Source organism: Trichomycterus rosablanca, chromosome 4, assembly GCF_030014385.1.
Source record: "Trichomycterus rosablanca isolate fTriRos1 chromosome 4, fTriRos1.hap1, whole genome shotgun sequence".
In the NCBI taxonomy this organism is placed as follows: domain Eukaryota; kingdom Metazoa; phylum Chordata; class Actinopteri; order Siluriformes; family Trichomycteridae; genus Trichomycterus; species Trichomycterus rosablanca.
Genome location: NC_085991.1, coordinates 46,896,568 through 46,919,513, shown reverse-complemented (window position 1 = coordinate 46,919,513; position 22,946 = coordinate 46,896,568). Strand labels below are relative to the sequence as shown.

General features: G+C 41.1%; 1 protein-coding gene across 1 annotated transcript in view; it reads left to right on the top strand.

Moving 5' to 3' along the window:
* Positions 1-283: 283 nt before the first annotated feature.
* LOC134311965 (desmoglein-2-like protein) overlaps positions 284-22,946 on the top strand; it is a 43,190-nt gene continuing 20,527 nt past the window's right edge. The window contains exons 1-9 of the mRNA XM_062993617.1: positions 284-313; positions 707-835; positions 3,466-3,621; positions 4,415-4,556; positions 7,202-7,365; positions 7,965-8,105; positions 13,048-13,233; positions 14,394-14,659; positions 22,339-22,481. Of these exons, the coding sequence (XP_062849687.1) occupies positions 284-313; positions 707-835; positions 3,466-3,621; positions 4,415-4,556; positions 7,202-7,365; positions 7,965-8,105; positions 13,048-13,233; positions 14,394-14,659; positions 22,339-22,481 (1,357 nt within the window). The remainder of the gene's footprint in view (positions 314-706; positions 836-3,465; positions 3,622-4,414; positions 4,557-7,201; positions 7,366-7,964; positions 8,106-13,047; positions 13,234-14,393; positions 14,660-22,338; positions 22,482-22,946) is intronic.

Below are 22,946 nucleotides of genomic sequence, written 5' to 3'. Positions count from 1 at the left end.
TTACAAAATCAATCAAAATGAGTGAGATAATTACAGTTTTACTTTAAACTTTACATTCGAAGAAAAAAAATCTGTTTAATGCAGTGATGCACTAAAAATGAACAGAAATCTGTGTAGCAGCTTAACTTGAATATAAGAAAAAAAGTTACTTAAAAGCATTACAGTAAAATGGAAAGGCTCTTTTGTTATGAAGGAAAGCCAGTTCTTAAAGTGCTTGTATTGTGACAAGGGACGTTTGTACACTAAGTGAGTGTGTTTTGATTCTTTAGGCCTTCCATAGAACATGAAATTCACTCTAGCTCTCCGCTATTCGGTACGTAACAGGAGAAGTTAATAAAGTGTTCTGCTCCCGACTATTCTGAAATATACCGTGTATTTATTTCTTTATTAAACGAGTGCATCACTAGGTTGTTTTGTAAACCGGAGTGATCCTCGACTCACACACCATATAAATACTAAAATTCTACAGTAATGAACGCAGCTCTGCTCCCACCGCCTCGTGAAGCGCTCACATTGAACTTGTTTTACTTCTCACTTGAAACTATTTCCACACAGCGGACATGCTGACGTAGAACAAAAGATCGGGATTACGATCGGCATTAGTAAAGCCGATTCCGATCAATTAAAAAATGCCTTGATCGGCTCCGAACCCGATCTTTGGGATCGGATCGGGACATCCCTAATTTGTGCACTTGTGTATGAACAGATAATCCAGGCTGAAGCTGATGGACGAGAGCAGCAAACATTACAAAGGAAGAAAAGAGAGTGGTATACCCCTCCAGAAGATGTGCTGGAGAACAAGGATTATGCACAGGAGCCAGCAGACATTGCTAAAGTAAGTTTCTTTCTCTGTATTCAGGACGAATTAAAAGGCGTTCAGTGGTTGTCAGCAATGTACAACAGAAAGCACAGATTTGTAATCTGTCTATTACTGTATTTCTGTACAGTGGATTTACAAAGTATTCAGACCACATGACTTATACTGCTGTGGATTTGATGTTAAATAAAAAAATAAAATAAAAACATAAAATATCCATTTATCAGGCTACACCTAATTACCTATAATGATTAAATGAAATTATGATATGTATGCATGCAAACCCAAGTCAACATTATTATAGACTTATGATTAGTTACTACAATGTTCATTAATTTTAGTTTCTGTTGATGTAATGTGCATAATACAGTGACTTTTGCTACATATCTGAGGGATCTTCAAAAAGTTTCCGCACTCTTATACTTTGGTTAACGGTGAGGGTGGGAGGAGGAGTAATCGTTCGTGTCTGAGAGACTGAGAGACGCTTATAGTCCGGATTTAGCTCCATCTGATTCCCACATTTTCGGTGCTCAAAAAAACTTTGAGGGGAAGAAGATTTCCATGTGATGATGATGTGAAAACAGTGCTGCATCAGTGGCTACTCGCTCAACCAAAAGATTTTTTGCTGATGGCATTAAAAAGTTGGTACGACGCTGAGAAAAATGCATTTGAATGTGACTGTGTAGAAAAGTGATGTGATTTGTTGAAATTCTTAATAAATAGAGTTTAAAAAAGTGTGGAAACTTTTTGAAGATCCCTCATATTTGTTAATATTCTAAAAATATTCAAAGAAAAGTTGTACTTTGATTCAAAACCAAACCCACCATGACCCTACCCAGGACAGACTCGCTGACGAATTTTGATTGTAATTGAAATTATATTTTAATAAAAATGCATTTAGAATTTGATGCCTGTAACACACTCAGAAAAAAAAGTTGGGTCAGAGGCGTGTTTCCCTCTGTGTGTGAAAGATGATATCTTTCCTATTAATGAGACTTTTTATTGGTTTGGGAACTGAGAACACTAATTGTGGAATTTTTCTCCATTCTTGCTTCATACGAGACCTCAGCTGCTCAACAGTCCGCGGTCGCCATTGTCTGATTCTCCTCTGCATGATGCATCATACATTTTCAATAGTAGACAGATCTACAGGCAGGCCAGTCAAGCACACCCTCTCTATGTCTATAAAGCCACACTGTTGTAATCAGGCCTGGCATCGTCCTGCTGCAGTTGAGGGATTTATGAACCGTTCCAGATATCAATTTTGGCACAAACCCTTTAGGCCTCTAATAAAAAGCTTAAGACGATGAGGAATTTCACTCTTCGGTATGACCTAATGACCCAGAGCATACCAAAGAACGGCTTCAACACACACACACACACACACACACACACACACACACTCACACACACAGAAAGAGAGAGAGAAAGAGAGATATCTGTTTTACTATCTTATTCAGGGTCACATTTCACTGGGCGAAAGGTAGAAACCCTGGACAAGTGTATGGACCCACTGTGACCCTGACCAAAGAGAGAGACATACCCAGCTTTTCTGTATAGGGGGCTGTGTATTAACAGGTCAGTCAAGGTACCATGCTAACTTTTGCCCACCATCAAGACCATGTGGTTGGCCAGACACCAGTGCATCCTTTACCTTCAAAAAAATTTCCATAGGCAGTTGTAGCCTAGCCGTTAAGAGTACTGGGTTAGTAAGCAGAAGGTTGCCTCTGTTGGGCCCTTGAGCAAGGCCCTTAACCCTCGATTGCTTAGACTGTATAATGTAAGTCGCTTTGGATAAAAGCGTCTACTAAATGCTGAAAATGTAAAAACAATAAATAATAACCCCCCTGTTTAGTGTTTTGTCTCAGTGATCAAAGAGTTCAGCTTTAATGTGCAAAAGCAGCAGCTCCTTTGTGTGATTGTGTTTTAATTCATTGTTATTATAGCTGTGAATGACTTACAGACATGTATCCGTAGTAAACCTTATTACAATACACTGTTAAAAGAAGATATAAGTAGAGGAACAGAGGTGTCAGATTAAGGCTGGAACTAGGAGCAGTTCAACATGTGCTAGAATGATAAGTACATGTTTATATCATTTAATTTTTTATGTTTTACCATTTCTTTATCCTGGTCTGGGTCATAGCGGGTCCCTGGAATCACTGGGCGCAATGCAGTCACCACCATGACACCAATCCATCCCTCATCTCAAACATAGCCAATCATTTCTGTATAACACCTGACCGGCTGGTAGAACAGTGGTAGCCTAGTGGGTGGAGCTTTGGGCTATCAACCAGAAGATTGGGGGTTCAAATCCAGGCTCTGCTATGCAGCCACTGTTGGGTCCTTGAGCAAGGCCCTTAACCCTGTCTGCTCCAGGGGCGCCGTATGATGGCTGACCCTGCGCTCTGACCCTAGCTTACAAAACAAGCTGGGATATGCGAAGAAAGAATTTCATTGTACTGTACATCTGTATCCCTAAATCCCAGTGATAGTGAGCTGCACCACCCGAACACACTGACCATGTTTATTTACCATGTTTGTAAATGTCTTTCAGATTTAAACATGTTGTATGTGCACCCAAGTTCATTTACTTGATCCTGTTTAAATGTATTAACTACACTTTTACCTGTAATCGTTGTTTTCAGATTCGATCAGATCATGAGAACAGGAACATCGTTGAATACTTATTGACGGGACCTGGAGCAAATGAAGAACCAGTAAATGTCTTCACCGTAAACAGAACGACGGGATTAGTCAAGGTCAACAAGATCCTGGACAGAGAGGAAATTCCCATTTACTTCGTGAGTGCATGTTGTGCTAAAACTTCTTACCATCTTACCTTGTACTTGTTGACTATTTATGTATTAGGATTTAAACGTCATGTTTTACACACTTTGGTTACATCCATGACAGGACAGGTAATTATTGGTTACGCAAGATTCATCAGTTCAAGTTTTTAGTATCTCCAATTAACCTGACTGCCAGTCTTTGTACTGTGGGAGGAAACCGGAGCTCCCGGAGGAGACCCACACAGACACAGGGAGAACATGCAAACTCCACACAGAAAGGACCCGGACCGCCCACCTGGAAATTGAACCCAGGACCTTCTTGCTGTGATGCGACAGTCCTACCCACCGAGCCACCATTCTTGGACCCTGTGTTATAAACCAGAGGAAATAATTAGGATTTATTTGTTTTATGTGTCACTAGTTTGGTGTTTGTTATGAAGCAAGTTCAGTTACAAACAAATGATCAGTATTATACCTTTTGGTTAAAGTATGTAAGGATGTAAAAAGTTGTATTGTCCCAGTTTGGACATGCTTAGTTCCCCCGTCTACCTCTGGCAGTTGCATGACACCCACGTTGACCAAGGAAGGTCACCAAATCACCTTTAAGCCATGTGACCCTACTACTCTTTTTGTATTCCATCATCACTTACACAGACAATTGTGTCTGTTTTGTATTCTAATGAATAATAATAATAATAATAATACTTATATATATATAAGTTGAGCAACATGCCGACAGTGTTTCTTAATCATTTTGCTTTTTCTTTTCAGCATGTTTAATAACATTGTGTGTATTTTGTTGCAGCTCAAAGGCCGAGCCAAGCTTTTTAATGGCATCTTTGTTGAGAAGGACATCGAATTAAAAATCAAAGTTTTAGACGAGAACGACTGTCCACCCGTGTTTAACAGTTCGGTAACAGGTGACGTTGAAGAACTCAGTCCGAGAGGTACATGGATTTTTGGTTTCACATTGAATAGCACTTTTAAGACATTTTGCATTTTGCTATCTTTTTTTAGAATAACGTGCTATGAGAAAGTCAGTGCCCCTTCTCTAATTGACTTTGTTATTGCATATTTGTGTATTGAATGATTTTGGACAGTGGGTGTGTTCAAAAACCTAGTGAGCTGCCTTGCTGTCTTACTGCCTACATGGGCAGCTGCCTCAGCAGAGAGGATTCTAATAAGTCTTCGACTCATAAGGCAGGTTATTTGAACACGCTACTTAGACAGCGATTCCATCATTTTTTGCTAACTAAGCTAACACAGTTAGCCTCATGCCATCCAGACCAATGGGATGAGGTGGCACAATGCGCTAAATTTGCTGATTTATGTACATGTGAAAAGAAGTTCGTTAGTTGCTCTGCACCCTTTGCCATATTTTTTATTTGTCTGTGAGAAAAGTTGTGCCGCACTGAATGCTGGGATTGCCTTCACTGGTAAGGCAGGATCAGATGCTCCCTTGTTATTCTGTCAAAATACCATTCAGATTTAAGATGCTTTTGTAGGGAGTATTTAAGATATCTAAGAATTCGAACAGCCTTCTTCTCAAATGAGGGAGCGTAGGATGACGTAAAATGCTGTCCATGTAGAGACGCACTAGGTTTTTGAACACACCCATAGAATTCAAGCATTATTACACAAAGGTAAGTCTTTTTATAGTCTTTTTATAAGCTAAACTTGATGTAGGGGCCAAAGTTATGCAACACCCAAATCATCCTTGTGAAGCCTCATTTTGCTTTTTTCACTGATGTTGGAGAAAAAGACCAGTTATCGTATTCATGAATCCATCAAGAGAGCTGCTAACTACGCTTAAAAACTTATTGCCGGGAGTTTTAGCTTAATAGCGATTGCGCAACTCAGAACAAGGAAAAGACAAACATTTTTTCTCAGTGATTGGTTGTCACCCCATGAACAAAAGGGTTTTTAATTTGTATTACCCTAATCACACACACGTACACACACACATTTATTTGCTTCATTTACAGTTTGTTTACCATGCTGGTCATTTTTGTTTTTAATACAGTTGATATTTGCCCACTTTATCTGACCAAGATAAACTGGAGATAAAGCAGCAATGAATAAAAGGATTTATGAATGAATAAATAAAAGGATCTATTTGATGTTGTGTTGCCTTCTGTGTTGCCATTATGGCCAGTCGAGGGGACTCAGAGGCACATTAATTTACCACAGGTGGGAGTTTTTCTATAAATCACGGTTTGTCTCTCTTAGACTTGCCAGCTCCTCAGCGTGACAAACCTGCCTTGTCTGAAACCTTGATACCAGGCTGCTCAGTTCAGTCCAGTTGTATTTCTTTCTGGGAAATTACTGCATTTTAGGTCTATTTGAAATTTGCCCAATAAATTAGACCCACTGCGACACTGACCAGGACAAAGTGGTGGTAAAACAGACAATGAATGAATGAATGAATGAAGTTACTGTGATTGCTGCAAGGTGTGCATGTCCAGTAGAAACAAAATAAATGATGACATGATATGAACTTCTGTAATTGTTTGCGTGATCACTGTGATGATGAAAAGTGGTGACAGACCCCAGTCATCACTGCTGCATTATTGCATGTTCCCATTTTCCAGATATCTTAAAGTTGTGATGACAAACATTATTCCTGTGTGATTGAATCTGTAGCGTTTTATTAAAAGAATTCTTCTTCTCTCTTCTTCTTCATATTTCTGTTATTTTGTCCTCTGCTTAAGAAGGAGGCGAGTTCATATGTGGATCAGCCTTGTGCACAAAGAGCCACACCCTATACGACGCAGTATTATTATCAGCCAGTAGAGGCCGTAACTGCATCAGTTATGAGGATGCATAATGCACCGCCTAGGGCAGTGATAGCTCAGTGGTTAAGGTAAACAGAAGGTTTACTAGACCTTAGTAAACACTAGTAAACAAAAGGACTAGTAAACAGAAGGTTGCCGGTTCAAGCCCCGCCACCACCAAGTTGCCACTGTTGGGTCCCTGAGCAAGGCCCTTAACCCTCAATTGCTCATCGTGTTCAGTTCATTGTGTAAGTCGCTTTGGATAAAAGCGTCTGCTAAATGCTAAAAATGTAAATGTACATAAGGAGTCCCTGGTCCGGCTTTCCCACCCTGTATGAACAACAGCCAATCATTGTTTATATAGCCGCCCAGCCAGATGGCAGATCTGAGATTCGAAAGACGTGTTCGAAATCTCAGATCTGGTGTGCTAGTGTGTTTTACCGCTACGCCACCTAAGCTCCCTTTATGAATAACTTTTATCTGTACTAATGTCTACTTTTAACTTAAGGTGTAACTGATGGAAAACCTTCTTAGAATTTGTTCACATGGAGCACGTCTTTGCACTAGGAATATTTATGAATTCGGCCTCAGGCCTGTAATTGACCTACAAGTTCATCCCAAAGGTTTTTAGTGGGGTTAAGGTCAGTCCGCTAGAGGAAATTCACACCAAACCTGTCAAAAAGACCACCGCTATAAGGACCTCATTATGTGCTCAAGGAAAAGTCGAATTCAGTTCTCAGTTCAGTAGAGTCATGATTTAGTGGTTAATAAAAAACTCTCATGAATCTGTCTCAGTTTAAAAAAAATTATTTTTTCAGACCACTACGTGATTAACTTCACAGCAACTGACGATGATGAAGAAGGAACACTTCGTTCACAGATTTTCTACAAGATAATCGAGCAGATTCCAGCAGGAAGGATGTTTCACATCAACAGTAAAACAGGACATATTTACGTTACAATGAACACCCTGGACAGAGAGGTGAGGCATCTGTCACTGTGCAGTGACTTAACATCAGCGATTAGTCTCAGGGACTGTTATATGACTCTTATACTCTCAGATGATTTTTTTTTAACAATTTAAGCATTTTCATGACTTTATGACATTTCATTATCAGATCTTTAGGTTCTTTTAGAGGCAGGAAATGAAGCATAGTGGAATGTTACAGAAACCCACTTGAATGAACTAAAGCATCAATTCACATAATTAAATTGGTGATGTAGATTAAATTCTGTAATTAAATTTACCTTTGTGGCATACTCAGCCATATTCAAACATGGTAAAAAGGTTTAAATTCACTAGTGGGTCCCTGTGCAAGGCCCCTAACCCTGTCTCCTCCTGGAGTGTCGTACGATGGCTGACCCTGCGTTCTGACCCCAGCTTCCAAACAAGCTAAGATATGTGGAAAAAGAATTTCAGTGAATTACAGGCTTCTCATTCTTAATTATTCCTGCGTAAAATGTCTCTTTTTATTTTGCTCTGTAGATATTTCCAAGCTATTCGCAATAATAAGATCAATTAAATGTTCATCGGTGCATCTTTAAGTGTAATCTTTATGTCTGTTGTCTTTTGTTTCACAGGTACAAGACAGGTACACGCTGATAATCACTGGTACAGATATGAATGGAACGTCCGGACCGACCACAAACACAGGAATGGGCACCGTGTATATCAACATTCTTGATGTCAATGACAACGTCCCTGTGCTGGAAAAGGAGTCTGTAAGAATTTTACTGCTTACTTATGTTCTTATACAGCAGCAGTGCAGGACTTTTGGGTGATGTATTTGGTTCTTTAAAAACGTCTCAGGTAGGACTTTTTTCTCCCGACTTTTAGCACATCCAATTACCCAATTGCATTATGCTTCCTCTCTACTGATGCCGATCCTTGCCCTTATTGAGGAGAGCGAAATTGACACACGCCCTCCGACACGTGTGCAGTAGCCGACTGCATCTTTTTACCTGCACTAGACGAGTTCAGTACAGAGACCCTGATCAAGGCGTTATTCCTCGACCCCGTGCAGGCACCATCAATCATTTACAAAGCGACTTACAGTATTGTGGCAGTGTACAGTCTGGGCAATCAAGGTTAAGGGCCTTGCTCAAGGGCCCAACAGCAGAAACCTAGCAGTGCTGGAGTTTGAACCAGATACTTTATGATTACTAGTCCAGTACCTTAATTACTAGACTACAACTGCCCTATCAATCCGCCAGCAGAGGTTGTAATTGCCTCAGTTATGAGAGAGTCCCTATCCAGCTCTCACCCTGGATGAACGACAGCCAATCGTTGTTCGTGTAGGTGACCAGTCCAACAGGATGGCAGAGCTGAGTTTAGAACCGACGAGTTTTAAATGTCAGCTCTGGTGTGCTAGCATCTGTTTACCGCTGTGCCGCCTGACCGCCCCAGTAGGATTTTAATACTGTAAACAGCAGTAACCTAATATATGAACTCAACTATGATACTAGATAGTGAAGGACATTTAACCTGTAAATAAAGACAAACTGAAGTATAGACGAATAAGAAGGGGTCAGTGAACTGTGCACACGTCAGAGGGAGCATCGATCAGGGTCCCTAGCAGTGGGGTCTAATTGGCAATACTAAACTGGAAGAGAAAGGGAGAAAATACATGAATAAAATAGCAATAAATGTCTAGTGTAAATATAGTTCCATCTTTACTCAGTCTGTTGGATCTGTTTTATGTGTAAGTAGTTCTTGGTACAGTCACCCATTAGCTAGCCTTAAAGATGATATAAAGAAGAACAGATGAAATGCGCAGCAGTAAAAACACACGCTGAACACCATAGCTGGGATCTCGAATACATTGTATCAAGTCTGGGCTCTGCCTGCCGGCTGATTCCTGGGATCGGCACAATGTTGAACTATTCCGTTGACCAGCTGATGAAGTTCAACAATTGCACTACACCATCGTGTATTCTAGTCATCAAACAGCTTGGACTCCTTCGCCGGCCTCGTTATATTCACAGGGGCTCCCGGAGAAAGCTTGTTTATTTTCGAAACGGTAATGCTATTCCATCCTTCTGGTCAGCTGTGCGCACTGTCGCTCTGCAAACACGTCATCAGAGCGCTGCTGCCTTGCACACTAGTAGCGGTGTAGTCTCCATGACAACGCTGTCCACGGAGTGGGATGGGAAACGCGGAGTGGATTACCGAGATTCACTGCATCATCTAATTCCAAAATTGAACTGTTTAATGTACAATCATTAACAAACAAATCTCATTTCATACACGACCATATCCTGGACAAATATCTGGATTTAATGTGTCTCACAGAAACCTGGCATCAACCAGAGGTTTTTTCTGTTTTAAATGAGACGTGTCCTCCTGGCTATTGTTATCTTCAGAAAGCCCGTAGCACTGGTCATGGTGGTGGCCTGGCTGTTATCTACCGGAGTGATTTGGATCTGTTTACTTTGCCTCTACCCGAGCTGTCTTCTTTTGAATGTTTGGCATTCAGATGTAAACCCCCTTTCCCTGTGATATAAATATAACCATTTCCCTCCTAAATATAACCATTCTTTCTTCTCTGAGATGTACAACCTTCTCTCATCATTCTGCACTTCTTCTGCCAACATTATAATACTAGGGGACTTTAACATGCATGTTGACACACCCTCATGTTGCTCAGTAGTTGAATTTCTGCAAACAATTGACTGTTTTAATCTCAAGCAGCTTGTTAATGTCCCCACGCATACTACGGGGCACACTCTTGATTTAGTTATTACTGGTACCACCACTGTCAGCAGACTATCTGTTTTTGATCTGGGTGTGTCCGATCATAAGGTGGTGTCTATGGATCTGCCATTTCTTGCACCTCTCCTTAGGCCCAAACGCCAAATTTGTTTTAGGAATTTGAAAAATATTAACCAAGAAACCATGACAGCTGATCTACAGCATCTTCTTCATTCAAATCCTCCTGGAAACTTTACATCAGTCAGTGATGCAGTGGATTTCTATAATAGCACACTAAGCAACATTTTGGATCTCCATGCCCCTGTTAAAACCAAGACAGTCACCTTCTCTGGCTCAGCCCCCTGGTTCACTAATGAACTACAGAAAATGAAGACAGCTGGGCGTGCCCTCGAGCGCTGCTACAAAGCCTCCGGTCTCACCGTCCACAAGTTGGCCTATCGGGAACATCAGAAGGCATACTCAAGGTCCCCTCGCTCACAATTTTATTCAAGCATCATTAACAACAGTCCAGTTAGTCTAAACAGTTATTCTCCACTATTAATCATCTCCTCAACCCACAGGTCCCCTCAATTACTACAGCTACAGAAGAGCGCTGTTATAACTTTATGACTTATTTCAAAACAAAAATTGACTCAATCCGCTCTGATCTCTCTAGCACCAACTCTCTACAAGTGCAGACTCTTTTTTTATACACAGGCAGAGGTTTCCCAGCCCCTTAACTGTTTCCCAGAAGTCTCACAACAACAGATTGAAGACATTATCAGGAAGATGAAATCCTCCACCTGTGCCCTGGACCCCTTTCCTACTGCTCTAGTAAAAGTGCACACCGTTACTATAAGTCCTCTGATTACAACTGTAGTAAATTACTCCCTCCAAGCTGGCTATGTTCCACCTTCTCTAAAAACTGCCATAATTAGACCACTTCTAAAAAAACCAGCACTTGATCCTGAAGTTTTGGCAAATTATAGGCCTATCTCCAATCTTCCTTTTCTCTCTAAGGTATTGGAAAAAGTAGTTGACACTTATCTCCATCTTTCAGTCTGGTTTCCGCTCTGCTCATAGCACAGAAACGGCCTTGGTTAAAGTTACCAATGACCTTCTGATGATGGCTGATGCTGGCTCACCTTTTCTGCTTGTCCTACTTGATTTATCGGCAGCATTTGACACCATTGACCATGGTATGCTCTTACGCCGGTTATACCACACCATTGGACTCACTGATGCTGCTCTGGCTTGGTTTCAGTCCTATCTTACTGACAGAACAGAGTACATCTTTATTGGAAATGCAAGGTCCCAATCATATGATGTGACATGCGGAGTCCCCCAGGGGTCAGTCCTTTTCACCCTATACATGCTTCCCCTTGGCCAAATTATAAAGCGCTATGGAGTTTTATTTCACTGCTATGCTGATGATATACAACTTTACATGAAAATTGACTCAAATTCCCTCCATTCTGCTGCTCCCGCATCATCATCTTCATCAGCATCTCTTTCAGTACTCTCTGCCTGCCTGGAGGAGATAAGTTTGTGGATGAAACACAACTTTCTTCAGCTAAATAGTGATGTTGGTTGGCACCTCACTCTAGACCCAGTCATCCCCTATAACCAGTATTACACTGGCTGGTCATACTATTTCTCAGGGCGGCACGGTGGCTTAGTGGGTAGCACTGTCGCCTCACAGCAAGAAGGTCCTGGGTTCGAACACCAGGTGGGGCGGTCCGGGTCCTTTCTGTGTGGAGTTTGCATGTTCTCCCCGTGTCTGCGTGGGTTTACTCCGGGTGCTCCGGTTTCCTCCCACAGTCCAAAGACATGCTAGTGAGGTGAATTGAAGATACTAAAATTGTCCAAGACTGTGCTTGATATAAAACTTGTGAACTGATAAACCTTGTGTAATGAGTAACTACCGTTCCTGTCATGAATGTATCCAAAGTGTAAAACATGACGTTAAAATCCTAATAAACAAACAAACAACAACAACTATTTCTCCCTCTTCAACGGTTATCAATCTTGGCATAAAATTCGACCCTCAACTAACTTTTGAAGCCAATATTAAACATCTATGCAAGACCTCCTTTCATCATCTCAGAAACATTGCCAAACTTCGTCCTATCATCACCGTCTCAGATGCTGAAAAGCTGGTTCACGCTTTTGTTTCCTCCAGGCTGGATTACTGAAATGCACTTCTCATCGGGATTTCTACCAAGAGTCTCCAGAGATTACAGTATATCCAGAATAGTGCTGCACGGATCCTGCTGAGAGTACGGAAACACGAGCACATTACAACTATCCTTCATTCACTCCACTGGCTCCCTGTCTCTGCAAGGATAGAATATAAAATTTCTCTCCTTACATATCAGTGCATCTATGGAAATGCACCAACCCTACATGAAAGAACTTCTTACCCCTAAAATTTCATCGCGATCGCTCCGTTCTGCAAAATCAAATCTTCTCCACATTCCCAGAACTAAACTAAGCACCATGGGTGATCGGGCTTTCTGTTCTGCTGCTCCTCGTCTATGGAATGCCCTCCCCGACCATCTGAGGGCACCACAGACGATTGAGAGTTTTAAAAAGGGTCTAAAAACGTTTCTTTTTAACAGATGTTATGACTGTTAGATAACCGCTGATTGTATGTATGTATTGATGTATGTCTCATAATGCTATGTTTATATTTGTTTTATATTTCATGTTTTTTTATATTACCCTTTTTCTGTAGCACTTTGAGATTTGTTTTCAAATGTAAAGTGCGTTATAAATAAAATGTATTCTTATTATTATTATTATTATATGTAAAAGAAGAACAACAAATGAAAACCTGGAATAAAATAATCGCAGCTATCAAAACAAAGCATCAGCTAGAGCACTGAGTAAAGCACACTGCTACTAAAAGATAACATTTTAGAATGAATGTACTGTTACAAAACAAGCATTAATACCTGGGTGTGTTTGCAGTATGAAGCCGAAGTGACAGAAAACAGAGCAAACGTGGAAATTCTCCGGATCAAGACCACAGACGGCGATCTTATCCACACAGACAACTGGAATGCTGTTTATAAGATCATCTCTGGGAATGAGGCCGGTTACTTCAATATTACCACGGACCCCGAAACCAATGAGGGTATCCTGATGGTTGTCAAGGTGAGTTAGTCCACATATTAGCTTTTATTTCTTAAATAAAGCGCTTAGAACAACATCCATACTTTTACCTGTCTAAACTACTGTAAATTTAGCTACTTAAGTACTTCGGCAATTTCTCTACTGAGAACTCGAGTTACATCAAGTTAAATTTATTTGTACAGAACTTTAATAGAGCAGCTTTTCAGAGATTCAGGGTCCAAACCCCCTAATAAACAAATCTAGAGCAACAATGGCAAGGAAAACCTTCTCAAACTACAGTGGAGTCCAAAAGTCTGAGTTCACTAGTAAAAAAAAAAGAGCTTTTATTTAGCATTTTTCTCATATTTAATACAGTTTCTGTCATTCCAAATCATTTAATCAGCATAACAGTTACAGTACAAAAGTGAATTCTTTAAAACATTTATCTGAGTTTCAAATTCTTGGTATTTTTGTCTATTTCAATTCATTTTCATTAACTGCTTTATCCTGGTCATGTAACGAATGGGCTATGGTGTGACAAGAGGGGGGCGGACACACACGCAGAGACAAACAAATAACAAAACGTTTAATATTAACAAAAGACACAAGCCAGGTTTGGACAAGACAAGACACACAAACGCATGACCTATGCTAACTGCTAATGCTAATATCAACACACATGAACAATGCTAATGCTAAAAATGAACTAAACGATCACAACATGAACAAGACTAAACCAAAAAAGAGAATAAACATAATGCATTAATAGCAAAATCATGACATGACAACGAAACCACTACATGAACCTGAAACAAGGAGCAGCTGTGGATCATTAGTTTCATTGCCCAATCATGATGAGGGGGCGTTGGCTTGAGACTTAAAACAAACCACTTCCAACATGTGCCCCCAGAGACAAGGGCGTGGCACCTACACATTAAACATGCTCTGGCAGCACAGAGGGGCTGAATTTGTGACAGGTCAGGCCTGCGGCAGGTTTGTGCACAACGCATGAATACCCTGGACAGGACATAAGTAAAAGTAAAACACAGGGCTTAATTAATAACAGGTTTTTTTTTTTTGCCAATCAAAGGTTTAGCTACAAGGGGCCGTGTCACTTCTGCAACTGTTCTGTTTCTGTTATTAAATGGTTGGAAAATACTTATTGCCGAATAATAATTGTGTTTTTGTTCGGTGTGTGAAAGGAATTTGACTACGAGCAGCAGAAAACTGCCAATCTGAAAGTGGTGGTTTCTAACAAAGCAGAATATCACTCGTCTGTGGTGGTCAAAGAGGCTAAAAGCTACCCCATCAAGGTCAACGTGGTAAATGTGCCTGAAGGTCCTCGTTTCCAACCCAGTGTCAAAGTCATCTCCATATCTGAGGACAAGTCCACTATTAACCTAAACAAGATCGTCACCACCTACCCTGCCATAGACAGCGATACACTCCTAACTGCTACTGACGTCAGGTAAATCCGAGCCACTGGCTTTCGGGGGGTTTCAATAACCTGTTTATTTTATTTTAACATAGATGATCTTGTACACGTGGTGGTTAAATTATCAGAAACAAGTAATTCATCAATTTTATTGAGCAATGAATGAGAATATTTTTTTGTTGTATTTTTATCTTAAACAAGTCTAGAAAATTCCCATTCCACTTCTGTACTACTGTATATATATTAGGTGATTGTGAAGGCCATGAAAGGAGCTTGTCTTTAGGGCAGTAGGGCAGTCATAGCTCACTGGTTTAGGTACTGGACTATCTATCTATTTCCTTCGGTTGCTCCCGTTAGGGATCGCCGGCTGATCGTGATCCGTATTGGCACAGTTTTTACACCGGATGCCCTTTCTGACACAACCCTCCCTATTTATCCGGGTTTGGGAGCGGCACTACAATGCACTGGTTTATGCATCCTAGCGACTAGGTATCTATAGGACAATTCAGTCTCTCCAGTTAGCCTGGCTGCATGTCTTTGGACTGTGGGAGGAAACCGTAGCACCCGGAGAAAACCCACGCAGACACGGGGAGAACATGCAAACTCTGCACAGAAAGGACCCGGACCGTCCCGCCTGGGGATCGAACTGAGGACCTTCTTGCTGTGAGGCAACAGTGCTACCCACTTAGCCACCATGCCGCCCGTTTAAGTACTGGACTAGTAATCAATAAATTGCTGGTTCAAGCTCCACCACTGCCAGGTTGCCACTGTTGGGCCTTTGAGCAAGACCCTTAACCTTTAATTGCTTAGACTGTATACTGTTACTGTACTCCAAGTTGCTTTGGATAAAAGCGTCTGCTAAATGCAGAAAATGCTAATGTCTTAATAATGTAAAGTTAAATAGTTCTTGAAATAATCTGCTTTCTTCCTCCAAAAAGCTTAATTTTCCCCGTTTTTTCCCCCAAATACTAATACAAAATGTGAATTAGCTGTTTTGAATGTTCCACTAGATATGAGTGATTAAACAATTGGTTGAGTGTGTGGTGCCCAGTGATGGACTGGTGTCCTGTCCATGGTGTATTTACAACTTGTGCCCAAAGTTTGTAGGTAGTAACAGACCCACCATTATTTTAATCTTAAGATTAGGCACTTATTGTAGATGAAATACAAGACGGAAGCTGCATATTCTTCTCTGTGTTGTCAGGGCTCTGGGTAGGCCAGTGGAGTTTCTTTAAATTAAGCTTTTCTTCATGTCATACTGGAACAGGAAAGGGCCTAAACGCTAAACTGTTGGTGCAAAGTTTGAAGCATATAATTTCCTATATATTATTGATTTATTACATTTGTTATCAATTGCTGTGGCAGAAACACACGAATTTCAAAATTAGAAAGGGGTGTCCCAATACCTTTGTCCATATAGTGTGTTTTTATAGCAAAGTGATACATGTGTGGTAAAGAAAACATGATATCAGATAATCAGTTTGTTTTATTAGGGCTACCTACTGTATATAAGGAAATATACTGTATATAAGGAACGTACACCTCCCTCTTCGACTTGGATTGTTTGGTTGTTGCTCTGTCTCTTATCTTGCTAAGAATTTATGTTTGTGATTTTCTGATTGACAGGAAACTGTTTACAGTTTCACATCTCATTTACATCCCACTGATAACAAAAGCCCTGTGTATACAGTGTAGGCTATAAGTCTGTGTGAACATGCCTGTATATTGCATGTACTTAAATTTAGGTCAATGCTTTTCATTACAATTGCTTGCAATAGAATTTCATACAATTTGGTGCTACTAAAAAGCAGCTTACACATTTATAGAACTAAAAGGGGGGGGAAAGGGCCTGTGGTTTACACCTCTTGAAAAAATACGGTTTGCCTCTGATTTATTACAAAAGCAAAACAATTTTCCAACTTTAAATATCTACCTCAAGAAGGTCCTGGGTTTGGTTCCCAGGTGAAGCGGTCCAGGTCCTTTGAGTGTGGAGTTTGCATGTTCTCTGCGTTCTCCGGGAGCTCCTGTTTCCTCCCATAGTCCAAAAACATGCAGTCAGGTTAATTGGAGACACTGAATTGCCCTATAGGTGAATGGGTGTGTGTATGTGTTCGTGTTTGCCCTGCGATGGACTGGCGCCCTGTCCAGGGTGTTACTGTGTGCCTTGCGCCCATTGAAAAGCTGGGATAGGCTCCAGCACTCCCCTGCGATCCTGACTGGATAAGAGGTTAAGAAATTGAGTGAGTGAGTACAAAGACATGCAAGTGAGATGAATTGGAGATACAAAATCGTCCATGACTGTGTTTGACATTAAAAACTTGAACTGGTGAATCTTGTGTAAACTAGTTGTATAAACTAAACTGTATAAACTACTGTTGTGTTTTACAACTACATATAAAAAATAACCACGAACACACACAGAGGTATCTATTAGCTGAACTTCCTTTTTACATTCTTTTTCCAACAACGTATCAATACTCACAAACGAATTACACCAGTGTGTGCTTCCACTAGGAAGTAGATCCTTATTAAACACTACACTCCTCCCCTTTTAGATTGATATCACACATCGAAATAATTAACTTGTTTAGCAACTTGTTGCAATGCTTAAAAATACAACAAACATTTTGCTTTACAGGTCACATTTGAAATTAAACAGTCCATAACTTTATTACAGCCACCTGTAGGCCTGAATAAGACAGTCCATAAAACAGTCCATTATAAGTTCAGTCTTTTAGGTGGTGCCCCGTTTCTTTCTGGGTAACGCCTTGGAACTTTTCTCTTCTGCGGGCAAACTTTCCTTTGCTGGTATCATCCCTTTTGAGGTGTCATGGACAGGACTGGGTAGGTCAGGTGAACTCACTGTGTCCTGGGGCTTTGACGTACGCAACTCGGGGGTGATGTTTGGTTGAGCATTCAGCAGCTGATCCACATGACGTAGTTTGCTCCCCAATGTCCACCTCGTACTTTAGTGGACCATTTCTTGTGACAATCCTTCCTGGTGTCCATTTGTTTTTTCAATAATCACATGCCAGAACTTCCTGTCCAACATCAAAAGTTCTTGTTGCCTCACTTGGCAACATGCTGAACTGTTTATTCTGCACTTCCCTCCATAAATTAGGCTTCAGGAGGTCAATGCGAGATCTCACAGTTCTTTTCATAAACAGCATTGCTGGAGCTTGATTGGTTGTTACACAAAAAGGAAATTGTCCACTTTATGCTGAAGAGAGATGTTTTCCTTTTCCAAGGCTTTAATTGACCTTTTAAAGAATTGAACAAACCGTTCGGCTAAGCCGTTGGTTGCAGGATGGTGTGGTGCTGACTTGAAGTGCTTAATGCCATTCTTTTTCATGAAAAGTTTAAACTCTGGACCGTTGAACTGTGGGCCATTGTCGCTCACAATTTGTTCAGGCAGACCATTTCTGGAAAAGATGTTTCTCAGTACAGTCTTTTCTGTGGTTGTGGATTTCATTCGCATGACCTCTGGCCATTTTGAGTGGGCGTCCACAGCTATTAAAAACATGGAGTTCATGAATGGTGCAGCAAAATCAATATGCACGCTCTGCCATGGTGTAGACGGCCACTCCCACGGGTGTAAGGGTGCCTGTGGGGGTGCGTTCTGAATGCTGTGGCATCCTGGACAGGTCTTAGTGATGTCCTCAATCTGTCTGTCTATTCCCGGCCACCATACGTAACAACGGGCTAGGCTTTTCATTTTTACTGTGCCAAGGTGACCTTCATGTAGATTTTCCAGTACTCTAGTGCGAAGCTTGGAGGGCACTACTATGCGTGATCCACACAGTAGGGTTCCCTGGCAAACAGAAAGTTGACCACGCCTTGCAGAAAAGTCAGGAAACATGGTATTTCCATGTGCAGGCCAACCTTGTACCGTGATGTCATTCACTTTGGATATTGTAGGATCATTCCGTGTTTCTCTCTGAATCTCAGCACTAGTCACTGGAAGCTGTTCCACTAGTGTTGTGTGAAACACATCCGCTGGATCTAGCGCAGTAGTCTTTTCTTCCTCAGTCGTCAGCAGCGGCAGGCGTGATAAGCCGTCAGCATTACTATGTTGCTTTGTACCCTTAAACTCAATGTCGTATGAGTGCACCCCAAGGAACAATGCCCATCGTTGCAGTCGGGTGGCTGACATGACAGGAATTCCTTTCCGGGGGTTAAAGATGGATACCAAAGGCTGATGGTCTGTCACTAATGTGAATCTTTGCCAATGAAGTTAATGGTGAAACTTCTTTATGTCCCACACAAGGCTAAGGGCCTCTCGATCGATTTGTGCATTATTACACTCGGCGCTTGTTAGAGACCTTGAAGCGAATGCAATTGGACTCTCAGATCCATCAGCCATAGTGTGTGACAAAACGGCACCAATACCGTACGGAGACGCATCACATGCCAGGCGGATGGGCCGTGATGGATCATAATGTGTGAGCAGTTCATCTGAAGTTATCAGACTTTTTGTTTCCTTAAATGCCTTATTACATCTTTCAGACCACTCCCATTTGGTTCCTATCTGTAGCAGTTTGTTCAGCGGGTGTAAAACTGAGGCAAGGTTTGGGAGGAACTTGTGATAATAGTTGACAAGACCTAAGTATGATCTTAGCTGGGACACGTTTTCTGGCCTGGGTGCCTTTAGCACTGCCTCAACTTTCTCTTGCGATTTGCGTAAGCCGAATTTATCAATGACATGGCCACAGTATGATATTTCACTCTTGAAGAACTCGCATTTTTCTCTTTTCGCCCGTAGGCCGTAATCACTGAGTCTTTCGAGCACTTTGCTGAGGTTTTGAAGATGATCTGTATAATTCTTTCCTGTCACCAGTATATCATCAAGATAGCATTGCGTTCCTGGTATATCCTGAAGTACTTTGCCAGATGGCAGGCGCTGATGCGACACCAAACACAAGCCGGTTATACTGGTACAGCCCCTTATGCGTGTTGATGGTTAAAAACTTCCTACTTGACTCCTCCACTTCCATCTGAAGATAGGCCTGAGACAAGTCGATTTTTGAAAACTTCTCACCTCCAGCTAGTGAAGAGAAGATGTCCTCAATACGTGGCAAAGGGTACTGTACGGTACGCAGCACTGGGTTTAAGCTCACTTTGAAATCGCAGCATATTCGAACACCTCCACTTTTTCCTTTCTTTATCACGATTGGTGTGGCCCAGTCGCTCCAGTCAACCTTTGAGAGGATTCCAGATGCCTCCAGGCTCTGAAGTTCTGTGTCCATTTTTTGACGCAATGCATACATATGCTGAGGGCCTTAATTTCATGCCAGTCTATTTGGATTTTTCTTAGCCACTCGCGCCCCAAAAGAGCAGGTCCTCCACTTTTTAAGACATAAAGCTCTAACTGGTGTGTCTTGTTACCATGAGTCACGTCCACTTTAAGTTTTCCTTTAGGAGACACTTCCTCGCCAGTGTATGTCTTTAACATCAACGAGGTCTTTTCTAATGGTAGCTTGGAAAACAGCTTTTTGTAATCGGCTTCAGAAATTATAGACAAGGCTGAGCCCGTGTCCAGCTCCAATTTCAGTTTTACTCCAGACACATCTGTTGTTATCCATATTATTTTCCGGTCTGTTTCTGTTATGTTATGTTATGTAGCTCTAAACATGCTAAGTCATCTTCATCGGTATCTGTGTTATCTGATTTTTCACATTCTGTCACTTTGTGCATGTATTTTGCCTTCTGCTTGAAATTTCTATTTTTTTCAAGTTTTTCTTTTTGGCTGTGCTTTTTGTCACTTTTACATGCTCTTTCAATGTGGCCTTGCTTGTGGCATTTTCTGCAGGTCTCGTCTTTAAACCAACAGTCATTTGCATCATGGGAAGATTTGCCACATCTGTAACATTTCTGTCTTTTTGCATTATTTATAGACATTTTGTGCATTTCTGTTTCTACACTTTTCTTTTGTAGCTCTGATGCATCCTTAGCAGCTGTTTCTATTGAAATAGCAATAGCCAGTGCTTTGTCCTTTTTTGTGTGCTTGGGCAATGCATGCCACATACCAGTCTGTCTCTTAATGCATCAGAAAGTCCCTCTTTGAAATCACAATTTTGTGAAAGTTTGCGCAGTTCAGCCATATAATCACATATGCTTTCATCCGTTGCTTGATTTCTTTTATGAAATCGGAACCTTTCTGCTATTACTAGAGGTTTGGGGTTTAAGTGGTTTTGTAAAATTTTAACAATGTCGTCGAATGTCTTGTTGGATGGTTTGTCTGGGCTAACTAGGTTGCGTAGGAGATTGTATGATTTAGCTCCCATCAGACTGAGGAGAACGGAAACTTTCTTTTCTTCTTCCACATCATTGGCATCACAATACAATTCCACTCTTTCAATATACGCTTCCCAGTCTTCATTGGCACCATCAAACTCACCTATTTTCCGATGAAAATATCCTTTTGATTTTCCTCCAGTGCTACTTCGCATTTATTTTTCTCTCTCTCTCTTTTCTTTCTGACTTGACTTGTCATAAATAACTCGTCGCCAATTTGTTGTGTTTTACAACTACATATAAGAAATAACCACGACCACACACAGAGGTATCTATTAGCTGAACTTCCTTTTTACTTTCTTTTTCCAACAACGTATCAATACTCACAAACGAATTACACCAGGGTGTGCTTCCGCTATAGGACGTAGATCCTTATTAAACACTACAACTACCTGAACCCTTACAAAAAAAAAAAAGTCCAAATCCAAATTTAAAAAGTTGGCACAGTTGGAAAAATGTATGTTTTAACCTGTTGGTGTGTGTCTATAGTAATTTGTGCCTATTAATCAAAAAAAGTTCCAGTTGTTCCAGTTCATCCCAAAGGTGTTCAGGGTTGAGGGCAGACTACTCTGAAACAGGAAAGCACCTCCCTATTTAAAAATATATAATACTCGGTCGCCCAGGTGGCACAGCAGGATATTCCACTGGCACACCAGCACCAAGATTCTGTGCTGCCACCGGTTGACTGGGCACCATCTGGCAAGCATAATTGGCAGTGCCTGCAGCAGATACTAATTGGCCACCCTATCTGCAGGGTGGGGGCCTGACTATGGGTGGGTGGGTGGAATGGGTCTTCATACGCTGTGTAAGGACCCTGATTGGCGGAAGAGATGCCTAGGGCTGTGCACGTGTCGGAAGAGGCGTGTACAGCAACGTGCTCTCCTCGGATGCAATCGGGTATCGGGTATAAATGGTTTTTTTTTTTTTTTTATTACTAAAATCCGAATAAATAAATAAACTACCTGGAACCCTGAAATAAATACTAAAATTAACAAAAAAAAAAGTATGAATCCGAATTTAAAACATAGGAATAATAGGAAAAATGTCTGTTTTAACCTGTTTGTGTAAGACTATAGGAATTTGTGCCTATAAAAATATAAGCTCAGGCACTGGGATTAAACAAGAAGGCCTGGCTCATAATCGATGTTCAAGTTCATCCCAAGGTGTTCAGGGTTGAGGGCAGACTACTCTTCAGACCAAATTTGTTAATCCATCTGTAGTTGCACATTCATGCTGAAACAGGAAAGCACCTTGCTATTTAAAAATATATAATACTCTACATACTTTTGGTCATATAGTGTTTGTCTGATATGTATCACTGTCCAATATGATTTGCTTGGTTTATAAAACACCCTGATTTAATGATAGGACTAAATGTTAATAAGCTTTTTTAATAAGGTATTATTTTATCTTTGTAGGTATTTTAAAAAACAAGATCCTGACAACTGGTTGAGCATTGATGAGAATACAGCCGAGATCAGGCTTAATAAGTATCCGGACCGTGAGTCCACATTCCTGGTCAATGGGACCTATTACGTCGAAGTCACCTGTAGCTCCAGTGGTAAGTTTGACAGGTCAGAGCTGATGGAAGAAATGTAGTTGTTGCTTTAATTTGAATTCCAGGAAAATCTCTAACCTCTCTAAACCTCTCTACCCTCTTTAAAATATACAAGGTCTCAGACATTGTTTTCCTGATATCCCATAAATGCAGGTGACCTGTGTGCTTACATTGATAGTTGGGCGGCATGGTGGCTAAGTGGGTAGCACTGTCGCCTCACGGCAAGAAGGTCCTTGGTTCCATCCCCAGGTGGGGCGGTCCGGGTCTTTTCTGTGTGGAGTTTGCATGTTCTCCCCTTGTTCGTGTGGGCTTTCTCTGGGTGCGCCGGTTTCCTCCCACAGTCCAAGACATTCTTGTGAGGTGAATTGGAGACACTAAATTGTCCATGACTGTGTTCAATATAACCTTGTGAACTGATGAACCTTGTGTAATGAGTAACTACCGTTTCCTGTCATGAATGTAACCAAA